The 24,408-nt window shown below is 42.7% G+C and overlaps 1 protein-coding gene across 3 annotated transcripts in view; it reads right to left on the bottom strand.

Moving 5' to 3' along the window:
- LOC146176537 (PI-stichotoxin-She2a-like) overlaps nt 1-23,592 on the bottom strand; it is a 65,632-nt gene extending 42,040 nt beyond the window's left edge. Inside the window, exons 1-3 of one of the 3 annotated variants that reach the window (XM_084582824.1) lie at nt 23,409-23,572; nt 21,342-21,527; nt 2,049-2,528 (exon numbers count right to left, since the gene is read on the bottom strand). In XM_084582824.1, coding sequence (XP_084438950.1) covers nt 2,494-2,528; nt 21,342-21,527; nt 23,409-23,469 — 282 coding nt within the window. In that variant the 5' untranslated portion in view covers nt 23,470-23,572 and the 3' untranslated portion in view covers nt 2,049-2,493. Of the gene's footprint in view, nt 1-2,048; nt 2,529-20,578; nt 20,675-21,341; nt 21,528-23,408 lie in introns of those variants that run through there. The other 2 variants (XM_084582823.1, XM_084582822.1) reach the window with 2 other exon arrangements.
- Nucleotides 23,593-24,408: the final 816 nt, after the last annotated feature.

The following is a 24,408-nucleotide window of genomic DNA, read 5'->3' as shown; positions in this document are numbered from 1 at the left end:
GTGCTGCGTACTTTCGTTAACTTAATTTTTTGTTATTTTGTAGGAATCTAGTGAAAAGGAAAGATTTATATAATTTATGATATACGGGATTTATTAGACGAAATGTGATCCTTCAAGTGCATGGTTATTGGTCGGAAAGCGGTTGTCTTTGAAAGTCATGTCTGTAAATGATTTTGGGCGTGTACCGCAGCGCTTGAGCTTCATGAACCGTAGAATTTATTGATGATTGTAGGCTATAGTTTATCGGGTTCCACTCATTTACGCCTATATAATATATGAAATGCGTCATTGTTGCAATATATTATGTCGTATTGGTTAATTCCGCGCGGATGCTGTAAACATACTGGCACATAATTAGTTCCTCATTTCAGATCACAAAGGAGTTATGTTGTCACTTTCGATTCCTTTCGCGCAATTAACGTGGGTCTACATGTTTTTAATGTGGATCCGGCCAACCTTCATGTGATATGAGCAGCGTGTCTCTGTCGTAGAACCCGAATGTGCCGGGTTTGACTTTCACCCCTACACCAAAGTGACAAAGTTTTTATTTCCGTTCAATTAGATTCATTTCGTACAGGAACCTCAATGAAATAATAAATGTCAGTCCTAACCTTTGACCTGTACTAGGTTTCTGTGTTCGATCGCGATTTTGTTAACGCTGGGCTACCAGTCGAGCACTTCGCGGTGGTAGCAGGTGTGGAGTGCGCTTCGCCGTCGCCTCGCCGCACGCCGCTCTATCTCCCGAACCACGCGCCGCATGCACAGCATTGCGCATAAAAGGCGGAGATGAAAAATACGGCTCTGTCACGTTTAACATAGGTGCAGTAAGGAGAGTCCAGCCGCGGCTAGACTGCAGTGTAGCCAAGAAGAGTTTACCTTTACTGATCTTAAGGTTGTCGCATGCTACTTCACCGATCATAGGACAGTCTTGGGTCTCATGTCAAGCAAAATGAATAAAAGATGTGTACATATACCCAATGTCTCTCACTATGACATGGTCGCGGCTTTCAAAGCGTCATTCCGTCCGACCCTACTATGTAATAAAGCTAAGTGGCAGGCCATGTGAAGCAGCACGTCCGGCTCCCTATGTATGTGCTTGCATCGCTTTGCATCGATATGCGCCTGCGTCGGACGCAATGTTATTTTGAAAGGAGTGGGCAGTGTTCTAGCTAGACGTGGATGACCCTGTACCTCTCGCTACATATATCCTGGCATACCCGAGCTAAGCGAGTGTCAATTTTTTCTCCCTCATGGTCAAAGACAACGACAATGACACCACCGGATTTACCGCTACACTGCACGTCGCCTGGCTAGCCGCCACAACCAGTCATCTTTTCTAAGATGATTACGACGCGCAGATTCTCTCGCATTTCTTGCTTTGTGTGCAGACAAGCTCCTATTCCAACATTTCAAGCATTTTATGCAGATTCAGCATTTCTAAAATCCATCGTATAACGAGAAGTATAGCTCCTCTACTCAGTAGATGCACTGGAAAACGCTAGTGGCACAAAATACGGAAATAAATCAATAGAAATAGGTTCACTAGATTACCAGCCGAAAAAACGCCAGCAAATACTGGAGATAAAAGAGAAATTCTCCTCATTATCTTCAGAGACAAATGTTAGCAACCAGTGGAAATTTCAACAACCTGTGATTCTACAACTTACAATAAAATAGTCAAGAGGCGTCTTTTGGTTCAGAGTCTAGAAGTCTAGGGGCTCAATGTTACTTTAACGAACACTGAATAAATCTGGGAAGAAAAGCCTATAAGGATAATGCTTTGTCACGTCTATACCCCACAACACATTCACTGATATAATTTTGATTTCGCAAATTAAAGATGAAGCAGTTAAAATATAAACAATTCGGTTTAAAAAAAGGTGTGTTATGGCTGTGACGTGAATGAATATTAACAATGCTTGCAGTACAGATAAATCAAACCGGTGGTTCTTGAAGGGACTTACTGTATTAAGTTATGTACACGTCATCCTACTTTGATTATATATTGTACACAGTTTTATTGTGATGTCAATGCAGAGGGATGAAAAAAGATGCAGGGCTGTGTTACATAGCTTTATTGAGTATCCCGCAGAAAAACAATGACTGGTAATAGCATCGCTTACACAATATATTGTATTATTTCAACTCCTGGCTTAAAGTCGCATTTAGAAGGTAATATAGTATATATCTTTTATCATTCATACGGAGGTCACTTAGCAAATTGTGTCTTCTTGATACTCCTTGATATATAATTTTCAAATAGCCCTCCAGATACTTTCAAACTTCTGAATTTATGTCGAGGCGACATGCAGCTTAAGCGTTTTAACAATGTTGTAAAAATAATAATCAATAAATCAATCAATCTTCATTTAATGTGCGCAGGAACAACCATATGGCCTTAATAATAATACCATGTAACAATGGTGCTTCAATAAAGCAAAATGCGGTATAGATGCTAGTGAAAGCATTGGAAAAACTAGCCATTGTTTTTCATCACCCATCAACTTCCTTACAGGTTGGATGTGTCTCTGAAAAAAGCGAACATTTTTTTGGTTAAGCTTTCAAGTATTGGGACAGAGATCACAGGCACTGCTACAAGAATTTCACCATCTTAACATAATGCACATTATTCATGCAGTGATTCTTCTGCGATTTGCTCCCGCCTATGAAAATACAGTAATGTACCCACAGGCGCAAAAATGGATTGATGGGTCATGCAACAGGAACGCCAACAAAGAGTACATTTTTGCTACATGCGCTTGCAACCCAAATAGTGACGTCAGAAAGTCCGTTTACGCACATTAGGCGCGGAAAAAAATCAGCAGGTATGTTTAGTTGGCAAGTATAAATTCTAGTGAACAACTCAGATTTTCTGCAACTGTTGGTCTGCCGATTTGACAATGGAGACACCAACCAGCTTTCTGCTTGCATTACTTTGCCTTGTATTTGTATTAGTTCAAGGTAATTAACAGTAATATTTTGTTTCAAAAATATATGCCTTGTGTTGCGGGAGTTGAAAATTTAAGAAACTAATTTCATCTGAAATTATTTATGAAGTTAAATTTGAGGGTGACTTATGATCCGACTTTAAGAGTGTGATGCGACATTGCTTTAGAAATGGCGGCGTAGAATTTCAGAACTTCAGGGCCTTTAACGGTGTCGATGTAACGATAACCACTAACTCAATGTCATACATTAGAAATTAAACGTTGCGATGACCAAATGTGTAATTTTTGTTTTAACCGCTGGACATTGACCAAGTAGCTATGTGCATGTACCGTAGTAGCGGGGCATAGATTATCTTCCTTAACCTGAGCTTGTTTCTCTATCTCTGACATCCCGCAGTCTACGCACATATTGACGTGCCAGCACCATCTAAAATAAATGTTATGTCCAGAATCAATCCCGGTACTTAAGATCAGCAGCCGTAAACAAAACCGCTGAGGTGCACTGAAATGCACAGTAACACAGATTTGAAAAAGAGAAGTAAAATGCCTTGAACCATGCAGTGATGTCTGAATTCTGTGTGCGCAAGAAAACAAAAATACTTTTGCGGAATCGCAGTAAGAGGATGGAAAGAATTTGTGATTAGCTGCACGCGAATGACGAAGCAGATGACCGCCACATAATCAAAACGTTTTCTTCATAGCCTGTTGTCATAAATCCTCGTCCATTACTTTAGATATTATCTTTTTGATGTGCCTATTTACGTTTATATCTTTAATATAACATATTAAACCTCAGTAGGCCGCAGTGCCCCCCTCAGCCATTTATCTTAGTGAACCTGACTTGCTAATTTTTTTAATATCCTAATTCTAGAGTATGAAATCTAAGAAACAGTAATCACCGCCTAGTCATGGTGAATCCCCCTTGGTTATATGCGCCATTTTTATTAGGTTTTATTAGGTCAACAACCACAGCGACAAGCATTCGAGTTGCCAGGAAAATAAGATCGCTGTCTCTATTGTTTAACATTTCGTTATTAATATAAGAACCACCGCCTTCATCTTTTTGAATGAACGTATTCAATCACAACCTTATAGGTGTTATTTAGCGAGCATTCTTATTGATTTTAAATTTATGAAGAACAAACATTGAAATGCTTAAGTATAAAATATTTGTTCTAGTTTAAACTCTAGTTGGCTGGAGGTAGAGTCGTTATAAAACGCTGAAACGCACACCACTTGGTCACGCTGCTTGACGCGCGGAGAATTTCCAGCGTTAAAAACAGACTTAATGCAAAAACCAACACCCTGAGTTCTTTGAATGTTCCAGTTTCCAGGGCAAGCAGAGAGCAATATATAGCTAGCAGAGAGCAATATATAGCTCTCAGAGGGAAGCTGTTTAGAAACTACGTTTTATAAAAGATAACATTTAAATGTCATAATAAATGGCGTATTTTCTTACTTGGCTCATACCTGGCATCACTACAAGTAATAATAACTGCGAAATCCTACTGAAAAGATGCTTCTGATAATATATTTACGTGTAGTTTTGAGAAGAATCTTTGAAAAGCTTTCATGCTTTTCAGAGACGCGTCTACTAGAAGCTTATGCTATACAGAATGTCTCAAATGTGTTTCCAACTAATTCAATGCTAAAAACCGACTTGACCTTGTACTGCAGGTTCAGATTTGCCCTCAGAATGCAAGCTACACGCAGACCCAGGAACGTGTGAAGGGAGGCCTCCACCATACGTGGGGTGGCACTACGATGAAAATGCACGGTACTGCGGCCGCTTTATGTGGGACGTATGCGGCGGAAATATGAACAACTTTGGCAACTGCACTTCCTGTATGAAGCGCTGCTCAAGTTAGTGATCGTCTTCTTTGGCTACTTAAATAAAAACCGTACATATGTTAACATCAGTTGCTAAAATACCAAAGGAAGGCTTAACAATTATGATTCTTCCCTGCTCACACAGAGTATAACAGTCATTTAGTTATCGACATATTTTAAGTCTAATACCCTTCAGCCTTTTGTAATGCATTTCACCCAGCCTTGTTTCTCTCACTAGTGGTGAGTGCAGGACATGTCGGCAGACATGTTCGCCCACAAGCACTGATAACCGATCATGCTATCAGTGCCTGTCCGCGCACAGACGTCAGCATAACCTGTACTTAAAGCATTGCCTCATGAACTCTCAATCAATGAAATTAAGAGAACTAAATCACAGTGTTGTTGAGAATCGATCCTGTGCCACCAACGTCGAAGTAGACCCTTCTACCTGCACGAAGGTTGGAAATTTTAAACTGAATAAAGGCGCACCCAGTCAAAACATACTGGTTTTACGAAATTTGCTTCGAGATATCTGATGAAACCTACAGGAGTAATAATGCGCACCTAAATAAATTACAGATGCCGCAATAACGACACAACTTAAATATGTTCGCGATAAATTTTCGCCTTCTTTGACCTACTGTCGTTGCCCCATTATGCAGCATCCACTGAGCAACCCTACCCCCCCCCCCCCCCCTGCTCTTCCCAAACAATATGTGGCGCTGGTCCAGCAGAGGGCGTGGGCGTAATATCATGGTGAAAGCTATGCTAAACCTTGACGATATCTTTTATAAAAGAAATTGGTACGCAATTATGAAGTGAATCTCCCAGTAGTTTCGCATTTCCACACATAAAAAGACCCAGTTCATATCCCTACTAATTTATATTACAGCATTACACTGCGAACAATGACAGATATAAAAAATACGTAATTAAAAGTAGATCGTTTCGAATATTCACTGTTAGAAGCCGGTGTTTGAAAGCTTTTTATTCGAAAATGTCAGTGTTAAAACCTAGAAAAATTGAATTTTATAATTTTCTATCATCTCCGGGGAGAGATTTTATCTCAAACTTTAAATAGCACGACATTCAAGCATAGTGTAAGTGTACCAAGTAGTTCATCCGACATCTGCGACGCATTTTCTCCGCATTTCCAATGCAGACCACCCATGCAAAAACTCAGCTTCTTTCGGGGCCAGGGGTTTTGTACTGGAAATTGAGGACCCGATCACTTGCTTCGTCTTCACAATTGTTTTGCATAACGTTAAAGTTTTTTTTATTGCGTTAATTAGTGCTTCAGTGTAGTACTGAACGCTTCTTGTTGTTTGCAGGCCACCAAGAGCCAGAAAGATTTTGTAAAGAAATTCTCGGCTCCGAATAATTGAAGAAATTGGAAACGGGAAATTTAACCACAATTTTTTGTGGTTGTGATGGAGGAAGTGTTGAGAAATAAAGAAAATATATTTTGATGCCGTTTTGAAAAAGAAAATAAAGTATTAGAAATAAATGTAACAAATTTATTTTACCATGAGGAATAAAAAGTTTGTTGTCGATTACCTCAATACATGCTTACTGTCATATTACCTAAACAAGGAATGTTAGAATTTTGAGGGAGTACATTGGTTCTTGCAAGTATACAGGCTTCCTTTTCTTCACATGTGCTTAAATGGTACGGCACTGCCAGCACGTGCCGCTACTGCGCCTGTAGGGGCCTGAGTTCTTCCTGGATGCAATTACGCTGGGCATTAGTAAAAATTCATGATGGTGTGCGCCCACAGTTTGTTATGTTGACGGAAGCATCGGTGGCTACAGCCGAACCAGTAAACTTGGCAGCTTGCCAACGCGCATTGTCATTGCGTGAATGTCTACAGCCCTGTCAAGATGTGTAAAGGAGGCATGGCGGGTGCAATTGGTTACGCGTTTTGGTGGTGCAGTTGAGGTTCGTGAAAATATTGATGACTGTGTGTATTGCCTCAGGTAAAAAAAACCTTAAATCATAGCGGTTTTTCTCGTTTTTGTACACGTAACTCGTTCGTACTTTTGTTCGCTAGCTTATCTTATTCGACTTCTCAATCGTTTCAAGTTAGCAATTTGTGTGATATATAAGGGGTAGGGGCACTGTCGAATTCTATTCATTACATAAGTGCTTAAGAAGGCCCAAGGCTTTCTATGTTTCTGCTGTTCACCTTAGCGAACGCGAGATTCATTTTCCATGCCCTATCAGCGGTATCTAAATTGACAAAACTGTGCTTCCGAGCGCCTTCGATGGAGTGATAATGACTGAATGGTTGGGTGATGTGCTGCATATTCTACCGCATTTCAACATAATGTGCCGCTTCAACCTTTTCTTCGCTACGCTATTACGATATATATTTCGTTAAAAATAATTGAAAAGCCATTAAAATATTCTAAACTTCGCTTCTGCACTGCCGCAATGGGCACGCCTTAAGAGTAAAGTGCATTGGTGATACTTCTGGTGCTGATGGAGACACAGTTGGGGCCACGCGAAGGGCTTGTGCCGGAGAAACGCCCTGTGCGATATTAGCTGGATTCTTTCCCAACGGCGCCGATCATGCATGTGGATTCTTTCACCCGACCAAGATTTACCGCTACATCGACGCTGATGCTGCGATCAGCGGCTGGGTTCGGAGGAGCGTGGCTTGTACTTTATCTGATCACTTGCGTCTAGTACCTCGTCCGTGCTGTGTCCCCACCTATATATCTTGCCCTGTGGTCGCCACCTAGCGCCGTCAAGGTGACCTGAGTATGCGCAGAGGAATGCCCGGTGGCGGATCATGGCAACAAATCGCATATCGCGTTGAGCTACAGCTTTCTATTATCGACGTTAACACGCCAGCGCATTGCTTACGATACACCCAGAGCTACAAGAAATTGCCGAGCCTTTTCGCCGATTTTTACACAATGGTAAAGATACCGTACTGTAGAAAATCGAGCGTCGTTGTTTTTATAAAGAAATTACGAGCATGCGCCGGCAGGGAGTTGTTGCCATGTAGCAGTTTTTTAGTCGGCGAATCAAAAGAACCTGCCAACGGGAAAATCTCCTGTCAGATGGAAGTCAACCCTGGATCCGGAGTCAAACAAGCTTTCCCTATGCCCCGTATTCAGGTTAGTATGGCGTAAATACAGAGGGACCTTATATGTTGGATGTGTTTTTCCAAAATTTGTATCCACGAATAAATGATAATTGGTATGTGTAGAGTACTCGAGGCACAACTTGAGACATCCAAGTTTATGTTATTAGAAAAGAGCATTTTCGCTAACGAGATTCCGGTAGGTTCCACTAACGCTGTTTCCGTCGTGAGCCTTTAAATATAGAGCTTACATGTCGCCAAAATTTAGCTTTTCTCGATTTAAGTATTAGAGCTCGTGGGGGTCTATGTTTTTTTTTGTCCCTCGTCAAACAGGAGGGAAGTTGGTTAGAGCCCAGGTATCAGGGAGAATTGGGGACAGTGGTTCCAATATAAGCAAGCACCGCTGGGGCAACCATCATAATACCTGCGGAGGTCCTCTATGAGGCAAAAGCGGGCAAGACCTATTCTTGCCCCTGTTCCTGCTACATGGGTACCATAGCGGCGTTACTCCGGCTAACGCAGAGCTCATTCCTTCATTCCGACAACAAAGGTCCTTTGTCTTATATTTGAGGGGAGATCCAAACTAATTTTAGGCTCATTGTGGGACAGCCCTCATATACCCGAATTCGGCCGCACACATTAAATATCTGTGGGACCTACATCGGCCTTACTGGTGAAGACACGGGCACGTCCACATGCTGCCTAACTCGGTTTCTTGTAGGTTATTGGAGGGCAGGCGGAATATGAACGAGAGCTGAATTAGGGCATGCACTCATGAAGCCCAAACGAAGAAGCCCAAACGAAGCTGTCTTAGCTTAACCACTCTAAGCCCCACATTGGCCATAATGGGGCTGAAAGGCGGGCTTGCCAGCATGATACCAAAATTAGGCCCTTGCGGGGAAATTGAAGGCACATGCAACTGCCAAGTGGGCTCTAGGTGCGAAAGCAACACCCAGCTCTGTTTGGGCTGCCCACACATAACTGCTTTCGGTCCCACATGGGCCTTGGCGGAGGTAGAAACTGAGATGTTCATCAGATTTGTTGGGAATAAATGCTCACACAGCCTAAATGCGGGCTCTTGTCGCGAAAAATAGCGCTAGTACAAATTGGGCGGCCGAATCAATGCCGTTGTTTGTCCTACATTGGCTGCAGCTGTGCTGACCAAAGCGGAGTATCTGCACATTATTGTGCATACATTCTTTCAACCCTTTTTTGCATTATACATTGTCTTAAATTACTATTATAGTCGATTTGTGTAAGAGTCGTTTGCATCTTCAGCGGGTTATAAAAATGTCATGGCTTTGGTTCTCGCGCTCATGCATATTGTGCTAAAAGACTGGAGCACAGAAATTGCTAACTGTTCGTCTGTAAGTGTTGGAAATGGACAACTTACAACTCTCAATTCAGTATTACCAATCTCAACACACAACTTCATTGCCTACACAAGGTGGAATGTGAAGTCATTTAGGCTAGAATAACCATTTAAAATGATTGTGCAATAAGATATTATGTCTCTTCAGAAAGAACAGAAATGTAGAAAATAACATTTAATTATGTACATAAATGTTCATTGGTAGAAAAATGATCAGGGCTGGCCATAAAGTATCTACTTTGGACAGCTATGTGAATAATGTGGGCAAACCCAAGTTCAACGTAGTTGTAGAACATCTCTCGGTCCTACTTCATTATTTCAGCGGCTGACCGAAATAGAAAATAGAGGGCCTCTTAGATATCTTAAAAGGAAATTGGGGGAAACTAACCTTTCTCTTGTATCATTTACCTCTCATCGGTGTTTGTTGCATCGCTACATATAATTGTAATTGGTTTACAGTAAAGGGACGGCGCAGTAAATATCACACTTTCTCCGGCAATTGTAATTTTGGATGATACGCCATCGCTCCTGTGGTGTGGTATTTCTTGGCTCGTGTTCAAGTGTGGGATTATAGATATCTCGGAAAGTCGCGGAATATGACAGATCTCGCGCACAAAATTGGCGAACGGGATTTCGTTCCATGAGCCTAAAAAGGCTCCATGAGCCTAAAAAGGCTCTCGCCTTAAAAATAAACCTTCACCCAGAGATGCTGCCCAAATTTTCTGGAAGTAGGACCATCGGGAGATGTGGGCGGGGAGCGCACATTTGGAAATGCGGAGGAATGTGGCCAGCCCATAAAGGCTGCCTGCATCAGTTCCAAGTGGGACCCATCGGGATGTTTGTCGTAAGCCCACTTCAGGACTACGGCAGCCCTGGTTGCAGCACCCGCACCCAACCCACCATGGCCGCCACTTCATAGCCCGCTTTGTGAAGCAAGGGAGTGTCATAGCATTGAGCGTGGCCCGAAAAACAAGTTTTGTGTATTATGACCACCTGCTTGATAAGTACTGGCTCATACTTCTTATGAAGATAGGCGTCAAACACTGTTATATTGTTTTCTCGTGCCTCTTCAATGCCGCTTTTTATTTGGCGCCAGCTGGGATGATACGATACTGGGCAAGTAGCCAGAACGAGATATATATGCAAACACTGGAGATATGGACATTGAATCGTTCAACCTAATCTTTGTGGGTCTCTTGACAACGATCTACTGCTTGTAGAATAGCACAGCCGAAGTTCGTATTTAGATCAATGCAGTGAATGCTGTCTCAAGGACGAACACACCAGAAAATTTTCACTGCTTATTTTGCCGCCATCATAGACAAAGAAAAACTCGAGCAGTGCTTCACTTATTTAAGGGCAATGGCTGTTTGTTCTCTATAAATGATCTGAAGTTATCTACGATGCTGCGACAGTGCTCACGGTCAAGCACCACTCCGCTAGCTCAGACCACACTGGTGGCCCCGATGAGCAACACGAACACCGATGACCAAACGGTATATTTGTTTATCGGAGGGCTAGGTTTTGTTAGCAGCGCGTATTGCAACGAGCAGGCAGAGCTCAAAGTGGGGATCACCAGAGTTCGCAGGTGAGTCCGCCCGCTCCCCTTGTCGACTCCTTTAGGCCGTTGTACGTTTGCTTTTCGATTGGTTCCCCGAGCATCCGGGCCACAGGTTTTCTGTCCGCATGCGGGCGCGGAGCAGAAAGGGTGTTGTAAAATAATTCAGCCGACTTCCTGTCATCCCGATTGGAGCGTACGGCATCTCCTTCGGTCTAATATCATGCTCCTTTTGAGGGCATTTAAACTGGCGCGCTACCCGTGCTGTGGGGTGACGCTGAGCTGAGATGCAAATACCGGCATCTCAGCTCAGTACGGTTGCCGCGGGATCACTATGGCTTATTTTTTGCTGTGCTGTTTGAATCTCGTCAGCTGCGAGATGAGTAACGCTTCAGCAGATTTCTTTACTGCTTACATGGCCACCAGCGTAAGTAGGAATCAGCCTTTATTCGCAAGGTTCGTAGCTGCTGCTGCATTCATTCTTTCGGTCCACTTTCTTGACTGTTTAGCATGCCTGAGTAAATTTATATTGGTGTTTCTGCGCCGAATTCGAACTGAACACAGCCGCATGAAACGCGCATTCATAGTTAGACGCCCGATGAGCACTATGCTGCTACTGAGGAAGCCGTGTAGCTTTACTGTTTTGTGGACGCGAGTCAGCCCAATAAAAAGTTATAATAGTGAGAGGCGAACTTGTTGGTGACTAGTATTGGAATGCATCATAAAACCGCGCGAAAAGACAAGGGACAGAGAAGAAGGCTACGGGACAAAGCAGGACGAAATTATAGTTGCGGAATAAGCCCACCCCACTTCCGTCGATGCCAAGATATATCTGTAGTTTGGTTTTTTGGTGCTCTGACCTTCTCGTGCATTCTTAGTAAACTAGGTGTTTGCATTATTGCTTCTCTAGATGCATGTTTTGCCTTCCCTTTCTAAACCTCGTGTATGTATTCCAAGTTCTAACGCGAATTTTTTTTTTCTGTATATAAACTTTGCTTTTGTTGTTAGCTCACTCAGACGGCGACACTTTGTCAGGCTTGAACCGGCAAAAGTTACGTATCAAATGGCCTTATTCTGTTACTACAGGTAACTATTCCACTTGAGTTTGCCCCGCAAGTCGAAGGCATCTCCTGTCATACCGGAACAGCTACCCCAGAAACTAAACGCGTCTCGGAGCTTGCGAACCAATTAGTGGCGCATCTCTTAGTAATTACAGTTATTAGGGCTGCAGTCATTATATTGGCGTTCGCGACAGGACATTAGTGCACTCAAGCTGATAAACCGGAGAACGAGTCGAAAGGTTTGCATGTTCTGCCTCTAGAAAACGGACCCGCGAGAAATGGTCTCACCCGACCACTTGCAAACACAGTCTGTACAAAAAGACCCGCTTATTTTGAGTCAGCAAAAAGCACTTAGGAACGATACAACTTCCGATCCTACTGTAAAGCGAAGCATACATTCGAGGCTTGCGGCAGCCTTATGCTATGATGACACAAGTAAAAGGGGACTGCGCTTCTACATGAAGCGGCAAAGCAAAACAAACTAGGGCACGAATAGGGGGATGCGGCATGGAAAAATGGCTCCAAGCTGTACGAGAGACATTCATTAGCGCGTGATAATAACTCACTCAAACAGCCTTACTATTTTCACAGGGCACCACCTTCGTCTTCATCCTGGTAAGCCTCCGTGCCGTCTCCATGTTCACCCAGGATGCATTATGCCTCAGCAGCGCTCCCTCGGAATTCCCCCGTCTTAACCTTTCATCTTCCTTATCAAGGCCCACTCTCAAGACGAGCACATGTCTCGCCCCGCAATAAAGTATGTACATGAGCAGTTGCAGTGTCTCCTCGCGAACCAGGATAGAATGGATAGAGCTCGCGTATTTCAAAAGGCCAAGAATGGGCGCAGGATCCCCACAGCCTTTACGGAAATGTGGCAAATAGTGTAGCAGCATAGCGATAGCGAGAGGTGCCGAGCGGAAGCGGTTCTGTAGAAACTACCAAGTGGTGCTATCTGTTTGAATTTGGGCATTTCACACTTGAGATAAATCTCAAGCAGAGTAATGACTTAGGCCTACAGATGTGTCTAAAAGAGCAGTCCTGCAACAAAGAGAAAGAAATAATTGCAGAAGAAGCAAGCAGAGACACAGTGGATAAGCCTCTCGACTACTGTGCCCAAGCAGGATTTAATCCCGGGAGCTGCGGCTGCTTTTCGATGCAGGGGAAAACGATACGACCGTGTGCTGTGCTATGTCAATGCACCCTAAATAACCCGAGGTAGTCGAAATGTCCGGAGCCCTCCGCTACGACGTCTCTAATGGTCTTGAGTAGCTTTCGGACGTTAGACACCTAAAATCAAAGCAAATCATTTCCAGTGAAGCAAATATCCATCTTTAACTCGGATACATGCAATAAATTTCATTTCTCCGCAAATCAGCGTGCGTAGTTCTTGTCGACTAACTTTTACTATGCCAAAAACCAAGCCAGTCACAACATCAGGAATCGTAACTGTAAAAATATTTATGAAGACAAAAAAGCTTTCATAAGCATTTCTTATCAAAATAGACCGGAGTAAATCCACCTTTTAGGAAACGTTTGGCAGGTAATTGAACTTCTATCTACAGTAACTATATCTGACCTCTATTTCAACGTGGCGTCTTCATAAGTAATTCAGTTAATGTTGTCTGTGAGTGATGTAATTGAGAAATGCAGGAGCGGTGAAAAATGATCCCGAATGAGAAAGGCTATGAATGCTCTAAATTGAAGTAGGACCACAGGTTCTTTAGATATTTTTTTTTCCTCATTTGCTTGAGTTCAAGCTCACTGTTTAGTATTATATCTTTGCCACACCAGGAGAAAAAAGATAGATTTCCATTACATTTCTTGATTTTCTCCCCAAGCTTTCAACTTCTCCAGCCGCATCAATGAGAACGTGACACTTTCGGTATGCGTAGCAATTTCGAATCACACTCGCTCGCTGATATATATATATATATATATATATATATATATATATATACATTGCAGTTCTGGAATCGAAAATACTAAATTCATTTCTTAAATATCTACTTATTTCCTCCGCTATTGAGATCATCGTGAATGGCAGCATGTGTCCGAAACCCTCCAATTATTTGTATCCCATCCCATATTAGCTTTCAATGCAGCATAAAGTCACCCTTTCTAACTTTTCCACTGAATTACGATTTTCTCAAAACTACGATGCGATGTGCTTCGAGAATTGAAAGCTAAAATCTTCTTTGGTATAGAAGACGCTGGGTAGACAACTGTGCCAATATTCCACTGGCCATCACCGAAATATTGTTATATATTGGTACAATAGGCTCTCCAGAATACGTTGCGGTGATAAGGGCTGCTTAAGCGAACAGCACAAATAAAAAAAACTCTTATTAAGGGTCGCTTTTCTAGTGACTCTTTGAATATAGCTCACGAATAAGCAGTCACTCTAAAACGCAAAGGTGTGCTAAAAAAAAGGTCGAAAGCCAAATTTGGACGCCCATCGTCTGTTAAAACGAAATATCCAAAGCGCTTTTCAATATACGCAATATTCTGCACCATTACCACCCATGGTAATGTGCAATGTGACCACCTGAAAACAATATTCGCGGAGCCAATAAAACTAACATATTTTTACGTGGCGGCAAGAGATGAAAGCAGGAGAACAGAGGACAGAGAGAAGGTGCTCGATGGTCGTGAGATGAAGTTTAGTGAATCTGTGTGCGGGCCTAGCGTGCGCGCTCTTGACCGCGCCACTGCCCTCTCCTTCCTCCTTCGTCCGTAACATGACCCGGGGCCACCGAGCGATCGTACCGATCGTGGACGAGGAAGTTTACCGATGATGATTCCATGGCACGATGATGGGCGTGTCTGGATGCTTGAAGAAGAGGAAGAAGTAAGAAGAGAACGGCTTGCCGGTACGATGTCTGATGCGTGGGTGATCCGCCTCCCCTGGAGCTGCAAACCATCCGTCACCAGAGTCCATGGGACCGATGGCTCGAGGTCACGTCGGGCAGCTTGGGCGGGGGTTGCGTGTTCGTGTCCATCAGTTCCTTCGGGTCATTCGGGTCTTTCGGGTCCTTCGTCTCGGTTCTGATTAATCTATCTGTTCTCCTTGCAGGTCCGGGCTGGGGGCTGAGCGGTGGTAGTTGGTCAGGTTTGGGCTTGAAGGGCTGGGGCGAAGCCGCTCGGCGATGTCCCTGGGCCCTCAGTCGATGGTCCCGGCTTAGAGATGGCGTCGATGCTCCAAGACGAGGATGGGGATGACTTACGCCGCACCTCCAACCAAATGTTATGTGACGGCAAGCGATGACAACAGAAGAACAGAGGACAGAGAGAAGATGCTCGATGGTCGTGAGATGACGTTTAATGAATCTGTGTGCGGGCCTAGCGCGCGCGCTCCAGCCCGCGCCACTGCCCTCTCCTTCCTCCTTCATCCATAACAATATTGTGAAAGAAGGCTAGGTTGAGACGGCAAGGTCGTGACGGCAAGGCCAGCGATGCCTTGTCTAGCGTTTTAATCCGATGACAAAACCCAGGCGCGTAGGTCGGCGCGACGTGCGCGTAGGTCGGCGCTGGGCGGATTGCAGAAGGTTCAGATGTCATAGGGCGGCTGATGGTAGCTAACTCTTCTTTAATCATGTTGCGGAGAACGGCGTCATTAGGAGGTGCGGAAGAATGATCGCACCCATGTCGACAGAAAGGATTGAGGGCTTGAAGCTCCTCGCGGATGATTGCTCGAATCATTGCCCGCAGATCAAGGTCAGCAGAGGTCGGACCAGTTGCGAAGCCGGGCTGTAGTCGAGAGGACTGCAGCTGGTCGAGGCGTTGACAGGTCGTAATAATTGAATCGACACTTGAAGGATTCTGGGCAACTAAGGTGTGATATGCCATAGCATTGATCCCTTTTAAGACGTGGTGCACACGTTCAGGTTCCGTCATGGTGGGACTAATGCGCCGACAAAGTGCAAGAACAGCCTCTATGTAAGACGCATATGATTCGTCGGGACCTTGAAGGCGGGAAGCGAGCTTGTTTGTCGCAATCTCAGTCCGAACTGCCGGGTCGGCGAAGTATTGTCGGAATTGCTGTTTGAAAGTGGTCCAGTTAGTAGTGTGGGGTTCGCGATTAATGAACCAGTTTCTGGCGACCTCAATTAGATAGAACGAAACGTTGAGAAATTTTAAAGCATCGTCCCACCGGTTATAGGCACTGCAGCGTTCATATGTGTCGAGCCAGTCGTCCACGTCTTCGTCACGACGACCAGCGAACAGCGGTGGGTCGCGTTGACGTGTGGGCAGAGTCGGAGGCGTCGGTGCAGCTGAGGTAGAGGGTCCGGCCGGGTCGGGATTGCTCTCGGTGGACATGATTATGGTGGTAGTTGCCAAACGACGACCGGAACGTAGCTCCAGTGAGAGGCAGCAAGGGGATCGAACTCGACCTCCACCACTTGTGAAAGAAGGCTAGGTTGAGACGGCAAGGTCGTGACGGCAAGGCCAGCGATGCCTTGTCTAGCGTTTTAATCCGATGACAAAACCCAGGCGCGTGCCGGAGCCGGCGCCGCGGGACGATGATGATGGTATGTACAAATGAAAGAGGAAGATCATGGCATGTACAAATTAAAGAACATCCATGGAAGGCTCACAATATATACAAACATCGCGAAAGCGTTATATGCATTTGTAACATTCTAAACTTGCTAAGGTGCATCTAACGCGACCACATTGTTTTCGTGGGGAAATGTAATACAGCCAGAAATTTACAAATAGAAGTATGCTCGAAACTACCGCATAAACTCAATTGGTCTAATTTCACATTGTGAAGCGCTGCCTACATTCTAGGATGCTTACCCTATTGGAAACAATATATGGCTAGACAGACCAGTCAAAGAGAGTACAATTAAACGGTCATCGTCCAGATACTGGTCAGCAAGGAGTTAGGCATTTTAAGCATCAGAAAGAGCCAGACATTTTAATCAAGCCGACCGAAAATAACATGACATAAATTCATTGTTCTCCACTCTGGCTCTAAAAGTTCGAGCTATAGAAAATAGAGAGAGGCGGTTCTGAACCATAAATATAGAGCAAAGGAAACAAGAGGAATGAACCTCTTTAAATAGGGAGCCCACTTCTTGCGCTGCTATATCATTGATGCTATATCCTGAAGTTCAATTTTTATTCACAGTTAAGTAACGGCAATTAATTAAAACATGAAAATAGTCAAGCGGAATTGCACTCGACCTACACTATTCGATCTAAGCTTAACGATCGATCGTGCAATCTCGATCGTGTTCAGCAGGAGGACGCTCTTGAAGAGATGCTTTGTGGATATACCTCAAGCAGGCAGGGCAATGTTGTGAACCAAGATGGCGGCCCGTGAAATTTGGGAGCCGCCACAGCCACCGTTAGGCAACCCAGCTGTCATCCCACTAAAAGATGAACATGTAGGCTCTGTATTTAAAGGATAACTAGAATTCCAGACGCAGGCTCTCTGTTTATTATTATTATCTTGGAAGGCAGTCACATACAACGTGAATGGTGCACCTTTCTGAACGGAATATGATACCCCTTTGTGTATATACATGATGACCCTGGAAGTATATGTTCATAATTTTTAGTGACTAAAGTTTTTATATTTTTATTATTTGCTGCGGCATTTCTTTAGGTAAGTTTTTGCTATTGATGTGTGGCTTGCACATGGCCTTTCTCCTGTTCATTTTCCTCTTCCGCTTTTGATCATTTCATGCTATCGCCATTTTTATAAACCTGTCAGGTGCCTTCTAATCTATTGCACCTACATTTCTTACCAAGTCATAAACCTGCTGTTATTTTATTATTTATTGATACCTCAAAGGCCCCAATATGGGACTTTACATAAGAGGTAGGCATGTGTACGGCGATACATGGCTTCGAATGTCTCGCGTAACGATCTTCGCCTACTGGTATTTAACCATTTCCGGAAATGTATTGTACGGCAACTATTTTTCTTATCAGGTCCCTTTGAAATTGCTGAACTCTTCATAGAGGCACCTGAAACCACTGCGTCTGCTTTTCGTGTTCAATGATCATGCAGCGCCTAATTTTCGTTTATCTGCAGGTTCCTTTTATATTGCCTCTTTCTGATGCAATGAGCCCCTGGTTTCCGACGAAAAAAGATATTTTCGCTGAAAACATTCTTTGGTGCCTTAACCTCCCGCCTTCTTTCCCATTCTAATAGTTTCTTCTTCGAAAGCAAAAGCGCACATAAACTCCGTCAGTGAGTACTACGCTGCACACATGAAGAGAAGTACACATGTCAAAATATTATTTGCGGTCTGGTTTGCCCCTCAGTCCATGTTCGATCACCTTTAACTTCGTTTTCTAAAGTGTTTTGACAAGATTATTTAGCGAGAAAAAAATAATGGTTACTGCTGGCTTGCTGCATTCTCTTCATTGTTTTAATATGCGTTCGTAAGGACGCTCCGATTTTGAGTTTTTTGTATTGAACCTAAATCATTCCAGGGAGAAGCAAATTGTCTCCATTACCGTTCTGCTCTTTACACGATGCAGGCTTACCGGCTTCCGGGTCGAGAGCTCGAGCCAGTAAAAACAACATGCGCTGCGAGGAAAATCGAACTCAGGTGCATCTCGGTCTTTCTGACGCGCAGGCCGAACAACATGACTTCAGCAGACTACTAGAATTGAGCGACTGAATGTCTCTATAAGATGCTGAACACGCAAGTCTAAAATTTGCGTATTATGTGTAGTAATTAAGCAAGTGGTTTATGTTCTTGGCGTGTGACGTTTGTACTCGTCCGCCACCTGCTTCATGTGTTCCCGTTTGTTACCGTGCAAGCAAGAGTTGTTTGTAAGGTGAATACCATCCTGCGATCGTACCAGCTGTGGAGTCCTTGTTATAACATTCAGATCGATTTATCCTCGTACGATTGAAACCACGAGAAAGCACAATTTATGTTCAAAATCTATATTTATGTGTTGAGGACTTAGAAGCAGGTATATACTAAGTATACTTAGAATTTCTTTATTCTCTCCGCCAAAGCGCGATCATTCATAGATAATTGGCTGACGCTACATTCGCATTGTTATCAATTCCTGGCTTGCTTCTGTCGGTAAGAAAACAAGCGGTTCACTTTCATTTCAAAGCACACTCCTTTTGTTTTGCATAGCTGAAAACCACTGGAGGAAAAGCTCCCAGTCGTGAAGCGGAGTCCACGAGCAAAGGTTATTTTTTACTTTTTTCAAACACGACGATCTCAAATTTTTAGAGACGCTTTTCATCCGCGTTGTTTTCAGTGATTTTGTGAGTTCAGTTACGGTACCTGTTTGATGACTGTAGTGCCTGCTTCTTTGCGAGTACAAAATGATTGTGGACGTTTCTTCCGGTAGTTCGCAGACCTTTAAGTAGACCCAGAGTTTGAACGAACGAGTGTACTCGCCTAGCCGTCATGACGACCTCAGCTCGACACTTTTCTTTCAGTGGCGATTCCTTTCTCCGTCAGACTCTCGAGGACCGCTATGCCACCGCGTGGTGACCGGTATCGGTGTACCCAACTGCTTCTAAACAGCTTCTCAGGAACTTCAAGTCTAGGAATATATCGGACAGGTGTAGAGGTATATCGCTTTGTCCAGTCCAGCAAAAACACTTGACAATACGAAGGCCGGGGGAAACTTTATACCCAGTAGGCAGCAATAGCCTGCATCCCCTTGAGATATGCGAACAGTTTAGTAGCCAGCTGCGTAGTAATGAATTCATGTGGAAAAACACAACTTTCTAACTGACTGTCTCATGTAGTCTTGAACAAACCACTCTTCGCAAAATAGCAAAATATAACATGCCTAGGGCCGATCAAGATTATTACTTCAAATTGCTCCAATAGATTTACTCTAATATAGCTACAAATGACACCTGTCGACAGTTTCACTTCATACGCAATTTGTAAACTACACTACAGTGTTCCTGCCATAAGGACTAACTATGGGGGCCAGACAATAAACTTTCAAGCGACTAAATATTCAACAGCGATGACCTTAACGTTCAGTGCACAAAACCTTTCTACAGCTTCCAAAATTAATGCAAAATGTTGTTGGTGGCCAGTGACATCACATGTTCATTTCTATAACCTGGTGCTGTCCTGGTAATAAATTAGAATTTATTTAAAGTTTGCCTGTTTCTCAGCAATTATTTACTGAAATGTTAATTCTTGCAATTCTAGTTTCTTTCTAGGTTAGTCCACACCTTGTTGGTCCATCCGAAGACCTCTTCATAGCATGATATAAAATACGCTGCTTGCGTTTGAATCAAATAACTCTGTTTTTGTGTTTTGTGATACCAGTGTTGTTATTACCCTGTTGTTCACATGTATTTCCTACCCTTGTAACAATCATTTTGATTACTATTACGATATAACGTAAGCCGTACCTCATGGATGTAAGTTATTTTAAAATGACGAGTTTTGTTGCTCTTGAGTGATGTTCCTCTTAAAAACGATATGAGTTGTCTTGAACTGTGAGGCTGCAGAGGTCGTGTCAGGCATCTTCTCTTTACCTCTGCACCCTACACGGCGCATGTTCGTCCAACAATAAACAAACTTCAAACTTTAAAATTTATGAGAGACGTAAGGATGGAGACATGAAGTTCGGCACGAATGTTGGAAAGCCAGCCTACACGAACACTTCCTTCGAATATATTTGGTTTTTGCGGTTACCTTCGCCTTATAGTGGCCTAAAGAAACCGACCTTACTTTATAACTGAATATTGATACAAAGAATCCTAATTACATTTCGGGATAAAATTTTCTTCCCGTTTATTTCCTTTTACTCGGCGCTGATAACCTGGCGACATACTTCTTCTGGCTGTGGGTGGTCTGTAATGTACAGTAAACATTAACATTAACACTAATGTACACGATATAGTCCTCAAAACATTATTTTATGGAAAGCCTATTACAGTCAAATGCCTAATAATACTTCAAAATCCGGACTGAAGTCATGTGTCTGTATTAGTAACTTTGTCAAAGGCGACGGTTAGAAACGTTTTACATAAACGCCACACAAAATTTAAGGTGACTAATGTTGAAATATTGCCTAGGAATAAGATGAAACTTCTAATAACCATTGATAAAATTATTCAATTTATTTGTAAGATCAGTAACCTCACTGCGTTATTCAACCCAGTCACTATTCACCAAATTAGGTTTTTTGAAGCTGTGGCATATAACGACAAGAATGCGTGTCTACGCCGTTGGTCAAAAAGTTAGTTAGGTCAGTTTGTTTATATTTGGCTAGAAAATATGGCGCTGTATTAATGCAAGCCCTAACTGGTGGGCTTCATGATGGTGAAACTAAACGGAGAGCAAGTCCTCAGTTATCGCGATCTCTACTATAACTGTGTATTGATAATGCCCCTAATTGTAATTTCGTTAATGAGATTCATCTTTGTTAAACATTAATTTCTGTTTTGTGGAGCATATAATACGATCTTATGCTATTTCTATTTAACACTGATTACGCTTCATAATGAAGTACACTCACTTGTGCAGAACTGCATGCAGGATGTACAGTTTTCAAAGTGGTTCCGATTTCCGCCGCACACGTCCCACTTGAAGGGACCGCAGAACCCGTACCTTGAATCGAAGTACCAACCTTCGTACGGAGGCTCACGACCGGGACACCTTCCTTCAGCGCCGTCTAGATTGCATATTTCGGGGTTCGGAAGCCCTACGAAAAAAAAAAAAAAAAAAAAAAAAAAACAATTCTCGATTTCCCTATTCTCCAGATAACATCGGTTCTCAGCGATGTGTTTTCATATGCATTGCTCGACTGTCATGACATATTGTTTTAAAGATTTTTTGTCGACTGTTTGCTATTAGTGTCGATTTCCTACGACTGCAGATGTATCGAGCTTAAGCCAGGTTAAATCTGCTGTTAAGTAATTTTAAGCAGTTGACAGTAGCACGCATTTGAAATTATTTTCTTAAGATAGAGTGGCGTTCTAATCATTTCTGAATGTCGGGCCATTCGAAGAGGTAAACGAGACCTTTTATGCATCCTTAAATCTCTAACACGGCGATACGTCATTAAGAAAAACACTGTTTGGCCTAGCAGGTAAGCATTTCGTGTCTTAACATCTGTCAATGTCTGCAATTTCTTGAAGTCGCTGTATTAGACAGAGTGTTTCCTTTATTCGTTTTGGATTTTTAAGCTGTGTAGTTTATTTTGTTCTGTATATCAATCAAAAATGCTAAAAAGAGAGTGTGAAGTAACGTTTGCACAGCTGATCTCAAAATTATTCAGGATTTTGTTTCAGAATCATTACTATTTCTGCAACATCTACAGTGGATAACAGTGCATCTACCTATTCGCAATATTTCATTGTAATTTAGGTTTGCTCATTTAGTAGCTAATCCTTTATGTGTAAATCAGATTTTTTTTGCAAATCTGTTTCTTGTGTTGTTACTCAATATGATGGCCTGGCTTTATTTCTCTAAACGGGGTGGTGAATTTGGATCGTTTAGGTTCATTGTTTTTGTAATTCGCCGACCACCAGTACAAAGGAACATAACTCTGGGCCAACTGTATGCGAAGTATTAGTATTCTTAAAACGTTAGTATCTAAGATGTCTACATTGAACCCAAAGACACGATTGATACTCTAAGTACCATCTATTTGTATTGAAAGTAGTCTTTGAAATCCGGGTAGCTTATGGAAGAATAAAACCTAACAATTCTTCATATATTATATCGAAGCCTAAACTAACGGCCATGCCAGTAATGAGATAATCATCAAGAATCTACTTAAGAGACATTTACGAAGTATAGTAAACAGAATCCATGAGCAACGAGGCGTGACCTAGAGTTGCACAAATATTACCTTGCGCTGAAAATATTAAATCTAATAAAATTATTAAGCATATCAATCAGGGCTCACCTCCAAACCTATTTGTATATGTAACTGGAGCTGTAACGTAATTCTAAGCATCATTGCCATGCATCACACAACTGCCATTGAGATCGAGTTCGTATGCCCACTAAGGTCTCTCATATTCAGGACTTGTCTTTCACGCACAGACCTCAAGAAGGTTAACTAGTTATATCCTCACAAAAAAGGAATCGACTTCACTTCTGTTATACATGCCTATTCTCTAGACAGAGAATCCAGTATTCGTTACTAAGTTCCATGCCAAATCTGACTCACTTCTAACTGCAGCAAAGGCTTAGTGCCTTTAAGATACAGCTCATCGCTTGCTTACAGTTTCTATTTTGGCTGAAATTTACACGAAGGCGGCATTAATCAGCTGATGAGTACAAATACAGCCTTTCAATTTTCAGTCTGAGTGAGCGCGAGAAATTCTAAGACAACGGAATCTTTGCAGAGCCCTTTAAGCAATGAACCTAAAGTTCTCGTCAGTTGTTTGCGTCGTTAAACCACATAGGTTACAAACATTCACACCGGCTTCTTCATTTTCATTTCAGCACCGTATGGTACACTAACGCATAATTTCTATAAGGATTATGCGTTCTTGTAAGCAAGCATGTACCTATAATTGGGAAACGCTGCATATAAGGATATATAAAACCAACATTTTTTCCTCAAACTCACCATGCGTTAAAGCTCCTATAACGCAGAACAAGGCAAGCAGGAAGCAGGTCTGCGCCTTCATTCTCAAGACGACAAAAAGGAGGCCTCTTAAGCTTATAATAGCTCGAGCTTATATGAACTCACAAACTCGGGCTTTTATGTATCTGTCGAAGTCACCATACGAAAGTCGGGCTTTGTTATGTCACTAACAGGCTATAAAGTGTGGAAATATAGAGAGACCAGGTAATTATTTTAAAGAAACTCCATATCCATGATAGTTGCGGTCGAAAAGAACAGTCCGACATTTAACCACTGCGAACACAATACAGGGTTTTAGAGCGTGCCGAAAGCCATAAAATATATTGCCTCAATAAGTCTATTCTTATAAATGGCCAAACGTCTTTGCAAGAACATCGCTCTAGCGTTCTTAACAAGCACCAAACCCCAGACCTTGTATTGTTTGTTTTATTACCGACTCTCTATGTTCTTGAAATTAAGACGCCCATGTGCGAACGTTACCTTTCTCAGCTAGGAAGGTGACTTTTCACCTGAAAATGGCGTGCGTCAGTGTCACACGTAACCAATTGGCCCATCATCATTCATTCTACATCTCCGCAGCCCTCCTCCACCTCCTTTTTTCAGCAGAAGCGCTACAGTCAATGGGGACTGGAGGACCGTTTTTTGATCGGAGTAAGGGCCGAATTTTCCACTCCCTTTTAAAATCACCTATTCGCACCCTGCCGGGAATTAATAATTTACAAGGCGATGAAAAGAGACACGAACAATGTGGTCTCTGCCCGCTCCTCTGATAGTTTCTCCATGACGAGCGGTGGCTAAGCAGCAAACAAACTGTGGCAGCATAGTCCCTACTAATAAACGACCCTAGCGTTTTGTGTTTTGAAGCATCTGCAGGTGATACAAACAACTGAAGGGATGGAATGAAATTCGGTGGAGTAAGGCACCGAATGTTTCACATTTTTTTTTTAATATCGCAATAATAATATCCCTGTGCTGCTATCCG

This window comes from Amblyomma maculatum, chromosome 10 (genome assembly GCF_055883805.1).
Source record: "Amblyomma maculatum isolate TAMU_Amacu chromosome 10, ASM5588380v1, whole genome shotgun sequence".
NCBI classification, from domain to species: Eukaryota; Metazoa; Arthropoda; class Arachnida; order Ixodida; family Ixodidae; genus Amblyomma; species Amblyomma maculatum.
Note: the sequence above shows the minus strand (reverse complement) of the source record. Positions and strands in the feature narration are given on the sequence as shown.